Genomic DNA, 15,860 nt, shown 5'->3' with positions numbered 1-15,860 from the left:
AGGAAGATTGGTTTCTCACATGTGCAGAGCTCTCACCACTGCACACTATGAGTCACAACAGAAGTGAGAAGGGTAATTCAGCTGAGGAAAATGCTCAGAAGAAAATCACCTCCAAACCTGAACCCCATCCAAGGGGCACATGTCATGAAGCAGCAAAGACTTGCAGTATTTATGAACACTGGGAAGAGAGCCTGAGAAGTGAAATCAAACCTACCTCATCAAATATAACATATCTGATCCTCTTCACCCAGCTTTGGCGATGCGGAGCCAGTAGCAGAATTTCAAAGCAGGCAGGCACGGTAACAAGCACCTAAAAACACAGTGTTGTGTGAAGTAACACATGTGCATAGGCATAAAACTACAAGAGGTAAAACTTGTGAGTCCTGAATTTCTCTTCTAATAATTAAGATCCGATGCTACTTCTAAGAATTGGATTCATTACACTTGTTATATTACTTTGAACCACATGAAAACTCAATTTTCCTGGGACAGAATAGTAAAATACCAAATTTGAGTGCTGATTCTTGCTTATGACCTCTAAAATGTGTCCAGCCCTTAGTGGGACACTGTATTGACCTCTTTCGCAACCCAACTATCAGGGAAGGAGATGGAAAGAAAAAGAGAGCCAGGAGAATGGACAGAATATTGTGAACTGCTGTCTTCTGAACATGGCATAGCAATTCCACTCATGAACTCACAGTAGTACAAGACCAGCAGAAAAAATCAAACCTGCAGAGGAGGTATTGGAAATAGGTGGCTGCGGGGGAAAAAGATATGATACTGGGAGGACTGTGGGTTGCAGGGGGTAAAGGGAGGTGGAAGGAGAAAATGGGGATGGGTGGATATGATCAGAATACAAATCAAGCATATATAAAATTCTCAAATAATAAATGAAATGTTTTAACTAAATAAAAACTTTACAAAGAAAAAATATATAAGAATCAAAGCAATTAATTTCAACTTTTGTTTTTGTTTTTCAAGACAGGGTTTTTCTGTGTAACAGTCCTAACTGTCCTGGAACTCACTTTGTAGACCAGGCTATCCTCGACCTCCCTGAGATCTGCCTGCCTCTGCCTCCCAAGTGCTGGGATTAAAGGTCTATGCCACCACTGCACAGTTTATTATGCCTACTTTGAGTCTTTCAAATCTAACACTAACAGAAAAGTTGTGTTGAATATGTTTCTTTGAAAAGCAATCCAGGCAGCATACTGCTAAGTATACTACATAATGCTCTACAAGCATGTCTTGTTTTTCAGGTATCATAATTATTGACTGAAAATTCAATAATAAAGAAAACTATAACTTCATCAACAATACAACACATTCATTAACTACAACACAACATTTTTAACTAAAATGAATACTGTTAACAAGAGAAAGTAATTATAATACATTGCTGTCCAATATTTTATAGATTGTAAAGATCTTTGGATCATTTTGAATCACACTGTAAAGCAAAATGATAAATGGCCTATAAACTAAAAGTTTAAATCAAACAAAAACATCTTTAGAGAAAATGAATTCTACTTTTCACATTCTTTAGAATGTAAACAAATTTACATTTTCTCTGAAGCAGTTTTGTCCTTCCCAAATTCAAGGATATAATTTTCACAAGCCTTGTGATGATGTTAGCTTCCTAGTCAAGAGGATATAATGTTGTTATATAACCTGACATCAATTTTATTAAATAGAGTGTCAAACCTGGCAGTTCAGGGCATCATGACGATAGTCCCTAGTAAAAACACCACACAGTGCTCCACCAGTGGGCAGAATTTTGGTGTAACGACTTTGAACAGTTGCTGCCACCTGATTAACAAGTGCCTGGTTGACAGGGAAACAGATGCATTAGTTACATAATAAAGCACAGATCATCAAAACTTAATGGAATGATGGAAATGTCCAAAACTATGTTCTGCTATGAATGAGGAAAACCTAACAAACCCTTTCCTCTACCTACTCTACACTAAAAACCCTTTGAGCAGTTGGACTAAAACTCTGAACCTCTTTGATTAACAACAACCTACAGTAAAACAGAAAATGAAAGCATTTGTCTGAAAGTAAAATGGCAAATGTACCCTTTATAGTAGAAAAATTGAGATATACAGCACAACAATTGAATAACCACCATTTATAATCTGAGTCTATCACAGGTAGAAGCTCAAACAGATTGGTATCTCCTATTTCAGAACTTCACCCAGATGTCAGAAGCTTGACTTCAAACACCAATCTACACAGTCTCACTTAGGATCGAGCAGGTAGCATGGCCAGCAGAATCTATAAGCCTTCAAACACCTGTTAAATGCTTGATACTCCCCAGAGTACACACCATATAGGTGAAAATGTAAAGTTTATAATATATGCACAAATATATTTAAAAGTGACATGCCAGTTATTTTAATGTATCTGAACACACAACCTCCTTGTGCTGGCTAGTTTTACCTCAACTTAACCCAAATGTTAGTCACTTGGGAATAGGAAAGCTCTGGTCCCATCAGATTAGCCTGTGGCTAACTTTTTTGATTAATAATTGATGTGGGAGGGCCCAGTACACTGTGGACAGTGTCACTCTAGGCTAATGGTCCTGGCTGCTGTAACAAAGCAGGATGCTCAAGCCATGAGGCACACCTCCATGGCCTCTGCATCAATTCCTGCATCCAAGTTCCTACCAAGTTTGGGCTCCTACCTTGACTCTCTCAGTGATGGATTGTACTGTGGCAGCATAAGCTAAAATAAACCCTTTCCTCCCAAGTTTCTTTTAGTCATAGTATTTTATCACAGCAATAGGAACACTAATGAAGACAGCCCTCAAATGAAAACATGAATAGTTCTGACTACACAAAGATTTTAATACCATCATTGGAATGAATAACTGAAATAAACTAAGGTAATAGCTTGATCCATGAATGTATATTTCATTGTGGTTCAGAAAAAAAAGATGTATTATGTGCTACACAAAAGTTGATCAATTAGTAAAAAAGACCAACTCCTCCATTATAAAAAAGTAGGCAAATGTATCTTCAAGTATGTCATGAGTAAAGAAGTACCAGAGACCAAAAGTCATGCATAAAAATATCAAGCAAATCACTAGTCAAGGAATGTACATCTAAATATGCAAATATAAAAACACACACCTAAAACTTATACCTCTAAATGTAGCAAAAGATGGCTCAATAACAACAGAAACCTCGAGAAAGATTTGAGATTGCATCTCACAGCAATTAGATTAGGCAAATCAAGAAGACAAATGTTAACAGTGGGGGGGGGGGTAGTAGAAAGGGTAAAAGTTTAAACTGGTATACCCAATACAGAAATCATTATTGAGCTTTCCCAAAACACTAAAAATAAAACTATATGACCTAGCTATATCCCTTTTCCTGGGTATATACCCAAGGTCTTTAATATTACTACAGAGATACATGCACATCCAAATCTCTATTTCCACTATTCCAATAGCTAGGAAATAGATGCAGCCTTGATGTCCATCAAAAATTAATAGAAAAAGAAAATGTATAAATACACAATTCTATGTAAATATAAATAAAACAATGTTGTTCACAGAAAAAATGGATGGAGCTGGGAAATATTATATTAAGCAAAAATAATACAAACTCAGAAAAACAAATGTCATATTTTCTCTTATATTTGGATCATAAAATTTAGTTTTTAGTGTATGTATAATGTGGGTGTGAGTGGGTATATAAAGGTCATAAAACTAGAAAGGGAATCATGAGAGGGAAGATGGGTCATAAGGGGGGAAGGAAATAAGATAATAGAATATGAGTGACTTGAACGTGGAATGGGAGCTACACGAAAATAAAGTGGAGTAGCGGAGGGGGGTTACATCATAGGCAAAGGAAATGGTGAAGAAGGGTCAAAAAAACCAAAAACTATCTACAAAGCTCTATTATGAGGCCCATTTATTTGTATATTAATTTTTAACTAGTGAAAACAAATAAAGGGAACCAGATCTATCACATGACCAAGTCTAGAATTTCTGAAGAAGTCCTTAAATGAAGAAAAATACAACATGCACTGGATCCCTACCTTTGTTGGTGCAACATATACCACCACGCCTTCATTACTTTCCTTCAGCACCTTCTCCATGCAATAGTAGGAAGCATAGGTTTTGCCAGAGGATGTGGGGGCAACAATCACCGCAGACTCATAGTTATCCACCACATCCAGGAGCTCTCGCTGCAGGGGTCAGATCATAATTTGTGTCAGCCAAACTAGCCATATGCTACCCAAACAGATCAGTCTTTCTCTGTTATGATTTTCTCTGAACCTCAGCGATGGAGAGCTGCAGAACTCACAGAAAAACGAAAAGGAAACCGTGATAGATGACTCATTCCCTCAAATGATGCAATCTGTTTGCTTATGAGCAGCTGCGAAATGAATCGTAGGTGTGACAAAGGAGTCAAAGGACTAAGTTGAACTGCACAGAAAAGGGACACTACTTAGGAAAAAGAAGGAGCCAATGAGGAAGGCAGTGAAGCAAGTGTGCTTATTGATGGAACTGTGATCATAATACACAACATACGTGGAAGAAAAGACCACAGTCTAACATGTTCTTCTGTATAATGAATATATAATAATAAAAAAGAAAAATTACTCAAAATAGTGTCAGAATAAGATCTTATTATTATGGAGGTTGTTTTTAATAGGAGTACAGAGTATCTTTGAGAAATTCAATTGTTGGAACCAGCCAACCCATATTATTATGGCAGTAAGCAAATGGTTGAAGCACAAAAACAGCAAAGATTCTCCATTTTTCTGCTTACCCTTGATGGGCGACTATTTGGGAGCATCATCTTTTCATCCTATGATTTTATTCATCAATATGATGAGTAGTCAAAAGAATGGAAACCTATGTGAAGTACAGAAAACAGAAAGCTCTCTAAAATCCCAACCTGCCCACCCTGTGAATCTAGTCCTACCTAAATGCCACACTCCAGAATGAAAAGGTAGTGAAAGAATTAGAAGGTGTATGGAAAGTAGGAGTAGACTTGACTGCCCTGTAACCTACACTGAAATAAGTAATGTGTCCCTTGCTCATGGAAATTCAGCATTTTGTAAAGGAACCCCAACATTAATAACATAAGGAAAGGTCCATGTTCCAGTTTGCATATGGCTTCATGTCCCCCAGGAATCCTAGAATCTTGCACCCAGGTTGAAGATATTTGGATGCATTGAAAAGTTTAAAAAGTGGAGTATACTCAGAGGTCTATAGGTCACTATGAGTCACAGTCTTGGTAAGTAAAAGATTTGTTATGCAAGTCCTAGGCCCAACTAGCTTTCCCTGATTCCTGCGTTTAGTGTTATGCTTTCTCACACAGGCTGTCCCACCACAATGTGATGCCATTCTATTGTCAAGCTGGCACTGGAAGCCAGACCAATGGAGCCATCCAATTTCCAGTGTTGAAACTGCAGAAATAAGCATCTATACGTTAAATAAGCATCTTTACATTAAAGCTAGACTGCCTCGGGTTTTTCATTACATTAATGACAAGTGGTTTACAAAATCTGAACTGAGTGGGACAACCAGTCAGACTGAACCTACAAAATTGCATTTGTATAACTAAATAATGTTCAACTTGTCGTGTGTGTGTGTGTGTGTGTGTGTGTGTGTGTGTGTGTGTGTGTGTGTTTCAATGTGTGCAGAAGTGGTTACTCCCAAATTCTGTAGCCATCAATATTTACCTTATATGCGTTTACAGAAATATAGACAGAATGGCAGTGTGTACAGTCTGTAAATACATAAACAATTTTCCTAATGTTTGACCTACCCGAATTTGTTCTTGGGTATTTATATTGTTTACATAGGGAATTCTATTGACAGAAAGAAAACCTGAAGCCAGGTACAGAATGAAAACAGCTGTATAGCACAGACATCTTTATGATTTGAATCTATGTTTGCAAATTCATCCTTATACCTCACAGAGGAAATGGCCTACATAGTAAATGAAAATTTTAATTTCTTTAGAAGGAAAAACAGTGCAAATGAGACATTTTAAACGATGAATTTTAAGTGAAACAACTTTTAAATGAAATATTTCAATCTTTTGAAGTCCATGACAAATACAAATATTTACATACATACACAGAAAGAAAGAGCTATAACAATAAAAAACTCCAAGATGCATACATTATTACAAAATATAAGAACTATTTTTACCTGCCATGTATCAGGAATAAAATCTTGGACCCTGGGGTCTGGATCTTTTCTTTCTTCTCGTATCAAATGGTGTCCCATATATTGTAATTGGAACCGAGCTGGCCCAATTCCAAGGGAATATTTGTTCTTTTTTGTCTTTTTTAGGTCATCTACTGCATCCTGTATTGTTTTAAAAGATTATTTTGAAAGCAATTGAAGTTACAGAGGCATAAAAATAATTGAAACATTTATGAATGGATTTCTTCTATACGAAAACAAATTTAATCACCCTTTAAACATCATGAAGACATTGCCACTTTTCTGAAATACAAATAAATACATTTACATAAATTTATATAAAGCTATATAATATATAAATTTATATAAATACAAAAAATCATATTAAAATAAGCCAACACCACTATAGATTTGAGATGGTTTGTTAGAATTTAGTATTGGGTTAGTTTTAAAATTTACAGAAATCATCTGACAATTAATGTTATAGTCAAGTTGTGGAAAAAAATATAATTCTTGATTAATTCAACTTTTGGAATAACTAAGTTGATATTTCTTATTAAAAATAAACATAAAAGAGATGACTACATATGAAGGGTGCCTTATGTATAGTAAATAAAGGCTGAGTTAAAATGAAGCTAACACAATATGTTACCTGAGTTGGATACAAAGAATTTGCTAGCTCATCAAACCCTAAATATTTAAGACATCTGGCTATGAGTTTTCGGTCTCCTTCTTGCAGAAGTTCAGAGTGTTTGTCCAACAAGGAGTGAATTCTCTTCATCATATCAATGGCTATGTTCAAGTTCTTTGTGGTTTCACCTTGGTACAAAATATAAATAATAAAATTGTTATAAAAGCCATCAAAATAATAAATGTTTATTACCGAAGACCAATTGGCTAGCTATCAATCTTCACTATGCTTAATGAAACTCACTATCTGACTCACAATTAATGAATATTTGAGAATAAAAAGGACTAGATAAAAATCTTACAGTTCACCTTTAAAATATTATTAAAATTGAAGTCTGTAGAATTTTATGGTGAATTATAAAGCTTTTCTCTATCTCTTATTGCCATGTCTCCTCTGCTAAAAGCAAATAACCCATGATTTTAAAAACAAGATTATAATCCTAGCAACATTCATTTAGCCCGATTGTCCACAGAGAAATGCTGGATGTAAGCCATCCTGAATCTATTCAAGCAGTGCAATGCATCTCTTCCAGCTATCAGGCCCAGACTCTTGACAACATCTTCACTTCCCTAGCATCATACACACTGTTTATTTGCCCCCTCTGCTAACCTCTTCATTCTCACACCTGTTTTGGTTCCTCCTTTCTTTTAGTTGGTACACCTTCTCACCTATTAAACAGGTACTACCAATCCCATACTGAAAGCTGTTGTACAACAGGATGCCAAGTAAATGAAACAGAGACCTTTCTTGCGGAAGCATTCAGTTCACTTACACAGAATATGATACATGATTGGTCCACACTGGGCATTAGAAACAAAAGGTATTGTGTGAGTCTGATAGCTAAGGAAGATTTTATGGAAGGATATTTCATGAGGGAATATATATCCACCCTCCACGTGGATGTAGAGGGTAAGTAAAATCTGGTTGTATGAAAACTAAGGAAAAGGTCATCTGTGGCAGTTACAACTCTTATTTTCTCTATCCCCCATGCAGTTTTCAAGATTCCTTATTTATGTCTCTGTGGTATTGGGAATTCCACATACTTAGGTAAAAGTATGCATTTCCTGGTCCTCTTTGTGGCAAGTGGCCTGTGCCTAAGTTCTAAGGATATCTGAGGATAAGATTTTGGTGGCCAGGAAAGTACCTTTACATGAAAGAGACAGTGCTGGAGAGATGGCTCAGTGGTGAGAGTGGTCACTACTCTTACATAAGTGGACTCCCAGCAACAACGTCAGATGCCTCACAACCACCTGGAAATCCAGGTAATCTGATGCTTTCTTCTGCAGCTGTGGACACAGACACACACACACACACACACACACACACACACACACACACACACACACACAAATCTGAAAACACTTCACTGTGCAAATGGAGAGTAAGCCAGAGCCATGTAAATGTAAATGAGTTATAAAAGGTCACAACTGTGGTCATGGGCACAAGGACATTGAACTTCTGACCTTTCCTAGAAGTACTTGGTTTCTTAAGAGTCTGTCTCTGCTTCTACCACTAAAAATGGGTCCTGCCCAATTTCTTGTTGCTGGACAGAAGAAAAAGGAAATCCTAGTAATGACTCTGCAGACAGTCTACAGCACCTACAAGCAATCTCTAAATGAAATAAAGCACTCTATTCTTGAAGCCACTCTAAATTCTGATCTCTGTCAGTAGAGTCCAGCTGCAAATCCTGATTCAGTGTCGTGGTTGGGAAGAACAATTAATGTATGCTAAGGTAAATCATACATCTCTAGCCAGTTTACACATCTCTACCTATTCAGTTCTACTTCATCCTTACCATCCTCTTTCTACATTTTATCCTATTTCCCTCCAGAGACTGTAAAGGAGAGTATGTGGAATTACCTCACTGGCTTTGGAAGAAGTCTGTACACTGGGGTTGGGGGAAGGACCTGTGTTGAAGTCTGTATGGTTGGTGTTGACTGTAAATGTTACAGGATCTCTAATCACCTGGAGAACAGGCCTCTGAACATGCTTGTAAGGAATTATCTTTATTAGGCTAATAGATGCAAGAAAACCCATCTTAACTGTGATTGGAACTAAGTCCTCTGCCAGAGTTTTGGGCTACATAAAAGAGATACTGAGCTGAGCGTGCCTTCATAGGTCACTCCCTGCCTTCCTATATGCTGTGAACAGCTGTTTCAAACTCCTGCTACTTATATATGTCCTCCCCAACAAGGAACTGTACCTTTGAGCTGCTGGACAGCATAACTCCTTTCTCCATTAAGTTGCTTTTTTCAAAGTTTTTTTTTTATCACAACAACCAAGGGAAAACTAAGTTAATAGGTAAGCATAAATACAAATTATCCAGAAAGACAATGTTATATTTCAGAACTCAAAAGTGAATGATGGGTCCTTGCTTTGTCCCTTGCTGTTATTGGTTCTTCTAACAATGCTCTCTTCCTGGTCAGCAGTTATTTTAAACCTATCTTTAATTGTGTTTATGAATGTTCTATGGCTTTGCCATTGGCCACCTCTCTGGGATGTCATTGCTCATTGGTAAAAACATAGGGGAAATCCTTCATGAGTCTTATCATACAAATTTCTAGCAGATAACAAGCCACTATCATTACGTCACTTTGAACTCCCCAGTTCATCAAGGTAGGTAAGACAAGAGAATTACAAGCCACTCACCTTCAGCTCGGCAGTGCTCCCTCCATGCTGTCAAGCAAGCTGTTAACCCTACTTTTTCAGCTTGAACTTTTACTGAGTTACTTTTACATGATTTCAAAAACTCTTCCAGCTTCTGCATCCCAGAGTTCAAATTCCTTTTCATCTCCTTCTCAATAGAAGATGACAGGACATTCCATTTTTGCTCTTCTTTTTGTTCTTCCTTGGCAATTAACCTCTTCTTATTCTCTCTAGCAATTATGTCAGCCTTGGTCTCCTGCCCAAATCAAGAGAAACACAACTCGTGACACGATAGAACTAATCCAGATTGACATTTCATGAATGAAATGATATTTTAAGTATGAACTAATGATTTTTGAGCATCATCCCATACTTGAGTAGTCATAAAAATGTCTTTAAATTAAGACTCTGTTGATTGAAAACATATTAATTCAACTCAGTGAATATAAAGATTTTCTGTAGATAATTTCATAAATTTTGTTGTAGAGTTAAACTGAAAAGGGTAAGAGTAATTAAAATAAAAGAGACCTTGTAAAGATTCATTCATGTCTCCATGCAGTGGCATCTGCTACTCTCTTTGGAGCTGCATTTCTGCTACCTTTCCTACCAAGTCACCTTTTCTACTCCCTAGGTGACCATGACACTTCTATCATGAAGCCCTCTTTGAATCCCATGCCTAATGATAATGTCTCCTTCCTCAGGCAAGCACCTATCCAGCTCTCATGCTGCACATACATGCACCATTCTTCCTCCCTAGATTGAGATCCTTGGATAAATTTGCATGGAAGTTGCCTGGATTCTCTAAGCCAAAAAACATTTAATTCAAAACGTTTAATGAGTAAATAAGAAAAAGGGTCTGAAAGCAAGGAGTGGATAGGAATCATCATATATACAAATGAATTGCCTTACCTAAGGAAGTGTTTCAAAATGATTTAAATATAATACAGACCCACTTTTACTGTGGTTTTACATGGTCAAATTAGAGAGCTAATGACATGTTCAGCAGGTAAAGGTGCTTACCTTGCAAGCCTAATGCCCGAGTTCAGTCCCCAGAAGCCATGTAAAGGTACAAGGAGAGGACTCCACAAAGCTTTCTTCTGACCTCCACATACATACTGTGACACCCCCATTGACCTCCACATACATACTGTGACACCCCCATTGACCTCCACATACATAATGTGACACCCCCATTGACCTCTACATACACACATGGCATTCTGCATTGACCTCAACACACATGCTATAATACCCCTATTGACCTCAACATACATGCTGTGACATCCCCCATTGACCTCCACAAACATGTTATGGTCCCCTGCATTGATCTTCACATACATACTATGACATCCTCTGCATTGACATCCACATACATGACAGTTCATACCCCTACACACACTTACCTCCCCATACACACCATGGCAACTGCCACATACACTCATCATACAAACACAGAGAAACAATAAATATTTTTAAAGGACAAATTAAAGAATTACATTAGCAAAAAAATTCTGACAAAAACTTCCCATTTTTTCAGGTTAGTCATGGGATTCATATCTAAAAATTAAGCTACGAAAAGGCACATACTACTTAATGTCAATCAATAACATTTGAGGTTTCCGATCATTTAAACTTTCAAGTAAGTGTCTCTTATTGGTCCACCTGCCATAGTTTTCTGCACAGGACAATGGGGAGCCTGAGACTTCTATCAAGCACACTGCTTCCTTTGTCTCAAATGTGAAGACTTATTACACTGTTGGTCATAGGGTACATTTAGAAAGTAGTAGTGGTGTTGAATTTAATGAGTAGTTTTAATTTTGAATATTTGGAATGATGAAGCTTATATTTCTTTTCAGCCTACTTGTGTTGTACGGTGAGAAATTTTACCAGGTTGTTATTTTGTAACAGAAACAGCCAGAGAGAGGACTAAGAGGAGGAGGGAAAGAAGAGGAGGAAGAAAGAGATTCCTCTTCTGCCCTTATTCTCCTCCTCCTCCTCCTCCTCTTCCTCTTTCCCTTCCTCCTCCTCTTGATGTTTCTAAATGAACAAGAAAAGTTTCACCAATTTGGATACAATATTGAAAAGTTCCTGACTGTCTAAGAAAGGGACAATGATGGCAAGCGGGAACTTATGAGGCTTTCTCTTGATGAGTCAAGCAAAGCTAAGCTAGTCACTATTCCTCAGTGAAACTATGAAGGAGGTCAAGGAGAGAAAACTCACACTAGCATGAACATCAGGTACTCTGCGAAGTTTTGTGCTACTTTAACCATTCTATGAGAGTGCTGTTTGTTAATTATTTAGATACCTGGCAAAGAAATAGCACTTAGTTTTTCTTTTTAATCTTGCTAAACATTTCCCAAACTTAAGTATCCAGGAATGAGAGTTTAAAAATCATGTGTTTTGTGTGGGTGGGATAGTTATAGACTTCACTTGCGATGATTTTGTTATGCTAACTCTATTTGACAAGGCCGACCTATCACAATTCCTGCCAGGTGCTTGTGCTAAGCTGTTGCTGGAAGTTTTCTTGTCATGTCTGGTCCCACAACTGCCTTGCCCCAAATAAGCACACAGACACCATACTACTTATAAAATTATTGGCCAATGGCTAGGGCTTCTTATTGGTTAGCTCTGTCTTAATTATTAACCCATTTCTATTAATCTAAGTATTTCCACATGGTCTTATCTTACCCAAGAAGGGTCCAGACCTCTTACTCCTTCAGTCAGTCTCTTTCTGGCAGGTTTTCTCTACCTACCTTTCCCAGAATTCTCCTCATCTCCTTGTCCTGCCTATCTCCCTGCCGCTATCGGGCACAGTATTTTATTCATCAACCAATAAGAGAAACATATATACAGAAGGACATCCCCCATCACTAAGCTTTTGCTCTCCACAATATATTAAATAATTGATATTCAGAGAGTTTGCAAGAAGTAAGAGCCTTCTTCAGATCCTTAGCTCTGGAGGCCATAAATGCTTGAATTGCCAAATGTCCAAAGCATGACCTTCACCTTTGCCAAATTAATAAGTCCAGTTTTAAGATATAATATATGTTTTCAAGGTAATATTATCAGAAATGCTAGCATGTAATTCTCACATAGTGATAGTAATATTTTACTCTAGAAATAAAATGAATAAAATTAAGGGGAAATAATCTGTACAGAAAAAAAGGAAAATGAACAGCTTTAACTTTGTACCTGAAAAAAAAGAGTGAATGTATTAATTTTTTAAATACTTTGAGAAAATGAGGATAATCTGTATAAATCAAGCAAAGAAACCCACATGTTTTATGTTTATTTTGTTGCCTTTAGGAAAAACATTCTGACTGTTATTAGCTAATAACATACATTTTACTATTATTGTAAAATTTTAAGCCAAGCCTTTAGTCACTTAGTGCTTTATTTGGATCTCTAAATAAGTATATGTTATTGCATAGAGAGGATCATAGGTAACATAGGTAACATAGGATCATAGGTAACATTTATATGCATGTTAGACTTTCTTATCAGGTATCATAACAAATGTAATTACTTTTTGTGTTTGTTACTTTTCTGTGCTATAATCAAACACCATGATCGAGACAATTATAGAAGAAAGAGTTTATCTAAGCTTATGATTCCAGATGGGTAAGAATCCATGATGGCAGTGCAGAAGCATGGCACCTGGAGCTCGAAGCTGAACGTTTGCATCTTAAACAGCATTAGGAAACAGAGAATATACACACAATGGCAACGTTTTAATCTCTCAAAGTCAGCCTCCAGTGACACACTTCCTCCAACAAGGCCTACCTCATAAGCCTCTCCACACAGTGCCACCAGCTGGGAGCCACACATCCAAATACCTAAGGCTGTGGGAGACATTTCACTGAAACCAGTACACCCATCTGAAAAAGGATGGCATCTCATGGAAAGAAGCCATCAATGGGACGAGAAAGTACCAATTTAACAAAGAATATCAGCAAGAGATTTTAAAAAAATTTAAATTAAAAACAATCTTATTTTACATACCAATGACAGTTCCCTCTCCCTCCTGTCCTTTCAAGCTCCCCACCAAACCCCAATCCCACCCCCTCACCATCCACTCCCCAGGGAAGGTGAGACCTTCCATTGGAGATAATCAAAGCCTCTCACATAATTTGGGGCAGGGCCTAGACCTTCCCCCATGTATCTAGGCTGAGAGAGTATCCCTCCATAGGGAGTGGGCTCCCAAAGTCCTTGAACTAGGGATAAATACTGGTTCCACTGCAGCAAGAGCTTTGGATGATAATAGAATTTATAGAAACTTACATGTGCCTTTGTGCTCCTAGACTTACTGCAATCCTTCTTGGGTTTAACACTTTGAGTTGTGATGATCTTGGAAGAGACTGATTCCAATGAGTTCCCATAAAATCGTTGAAAAACTTGGTACTTCTGCAAACTTCTAAGTTGACGGGGGTCTCTTGAATGCTCTGAAAAAGAAAAGATCTTAAAATGTAAAATGATTTCTCAACAGCATCTCTAACTCTCCACATCATTCCATATACAGGCACTATTCTTTCTAGTAGAGAATAACAATTTTGTCTGATCAGTCTGGCAAAAGAAGGTATCTTAAATTGAGCTATCTCATCCATAGGATAACTTTTAGCATATCTACAAAAGTGGCAAATTTTCAAACATGTGTATACACACACACACACACACACACACACCCTATAGGGTTAAACCTAGGATTTCATTCAAGTCAAGGGTTCTTCCACTGGGCAACAATTCTCAGCATCAACATCTCATACCCTTTTAAAACAAGTTTTCACAGCCTGCTTCCAAAAGCAGATACAAAAAATGCTATTTAATTTTATTGATTAAATGTGTTCTTTGACAATAGGTGTAATGCACTCACCCCCATTCTCTTTTATATCATTTTAACCTGTCATCTCCCCCACTTCCTTACAGATTTCTTAAACTACAAACCATCTTTCCTTAATGTCAAGCTCATGAGACAAAGATCACATCGGTACTACTCTGCCTAAGACACCTACAAACTATAGATGAATAATCATCAGGAAACAAAGGGAAAATTCTCTGTTAACATTCTTCCTGTTGTCTATCTCAATGTTGTGTTGAATATTCTTCCTCAGAATTTTTGATTTGTGTTCATAATGTGTCTTTATGTTGGAAAAAATAAAAACAGCCGAGTGAAGTAGATTTCAATTTTTTGAGCAGAATCAGCAAGCTCACCATCAAAACTGGCCTTGGTCCTGTCATAATCATCACTGAGAGGTCTGTGGGAATGCCAGTGCACAAGCTCATCAAATTCCTTATGCTTAACCAGTGAGGTAACAATGGGATCATCACTGTGAGACAAAAAAGAAATACAAGCATATTTCAAATTTCATGTCTCCAAATCCAGCACATTTTACTACTTTGAAAACTATAGTCCTCCTCTTCGTGGGATACAACATGTATGGTAGAACGAAAAGAGCATTTTATTAGAAACTTCAAAAGCAGGGACCACTTCATGGCTCCAACACTCTCAAACCTTCCTTGTTTCATTAATTTAAAAATAGTGGTAGAGTGCTTTGTTCTCCAATTAAAATTATACAGATGTCATAAAGAAGGCTAATGGGCACTATGTTGCAAATACATATTGCATATATTTACTATCATAAATGTGTTATATTTCTGGAGATTACTCAGGAAAGGATTTCTCAAAGAATATTTAATAAATAACTACTACCCATTCCAAACAAGTAGTTATGGAGTAAAATATATGGAGGATTTACCTCTTTAGGAAAGGCAAGTCTTTCAAAATGTCTCCAGTAAATTCATCAACCAAACTACATGACATAGGAATAAAACCCAAATTTGGCATCTTCTCCTGGGAAATTTCTGTACACAAAATAAAAAGAATTATGATCAAGTGAATTTTTCAGAAAGGAAGACAATATATTGCTTTCAAAAATTTCACATTTAAAACCACTTTATACTAACTTCATTTATATTTCATTCTAGTACTGCTCATAAAGTTATTCCCCACATTAAGTCTTTTGGAATATAGTAGAAAATAAATAAATACATAATAACTAAGTAAATAGGTATATAAATAAATATATAAATAAATAAGTAGGTGGCTTGTTAGCTAGCTAGATAGCAATCTGAGAGATCACATACATTGTGTCAAAATGAAATTAAAAATAGCAAAAAATAAAGATGATGAGATTGATATTGTTACAATATTCCCTTTGAGCTTCTTTTTGCTTTATATACCAGCTTATGCAAAACAGGTAGATAGATGACAAAATTGATAGATACACAGATGATAGATAGACAGTAAGTAGGTAGACAGAGTATAAATAGATGATTAATAGATGATAGATAGAT

The 15,860-nt window shown here is 36.8% G+C and overlaps 1 protein-coding gene across 5 annotated transcripts in view; it reads right to left on the bottom strand.

The window, feature by feature from the left end:
• The window catches only part of Ddx60 (DExD/H-box helicase 60), a 126,604-nt gene that overhangs the window by 67,570 nt on the left and 43,174 nt on the right, over positions 1–15,860 (bottom strand). For all 5 annotated transcript variants that reach the window (XR_004771810.1, XM_027394067.2, XM_027394068.2 and 2 more), the window contains exons 11-19: positions 15,263–15,368; positions 14,718–14,833; positions 13,791–13,951; positions 9,513–9,765; positions 6,825–6,991; positions 6,176–6,334; positions 4,045–4,194; positions 1,702–1,821; positions 215–310 (exon numbers count right to left, since the gene is read on the bottom strand). Coding sequence is in view for 4 of the 5 variants with exons in the window: in XM_027394067.2 (XP_027249868.1) it covers positions 215–310; positions 1,702–1,821; positions 4,045–4,194; positions 6,176–6,334; positions 6,825–6,991; positions 9,513–9,765; positions 13,791–13,951; positions 14,718–14,833; positions 15,263–15,368 (1,328 nt within the window). In the remaining variant the exon portion in view is untranslated. The remainder of the gene's footprint in view (positions 1–214; positions 311–1,701; positions 1,822–4,044; positions 4,195–6,175; positions 6,335–6,824; positions 6,992–9,512; positions 9,766–13,790; positions 13,952–14,717; positions 14,834–15,262; positions 15,369–15,860) is intronic.

This window comes from Cricetulus griseus (genome assembly GCF_003668045.3).
Source record: "Cricetulus griseus strain 17A/GY chromosome 1 unlocalized genomic scaffold, alternate assembly CriGri-PICRH-1.0 chr1_0, whole genome shotgun sequence".
NCBI classification, from domain to species: Eukaryota; Metazoa; Chordata; class Mammalia; order Rodentia; family Cricetidae; genus Cricetulus; species Cricetulus griseus.
This window is presented reverse-complemented; position numbering and strand designations above follow the sequence as displayed.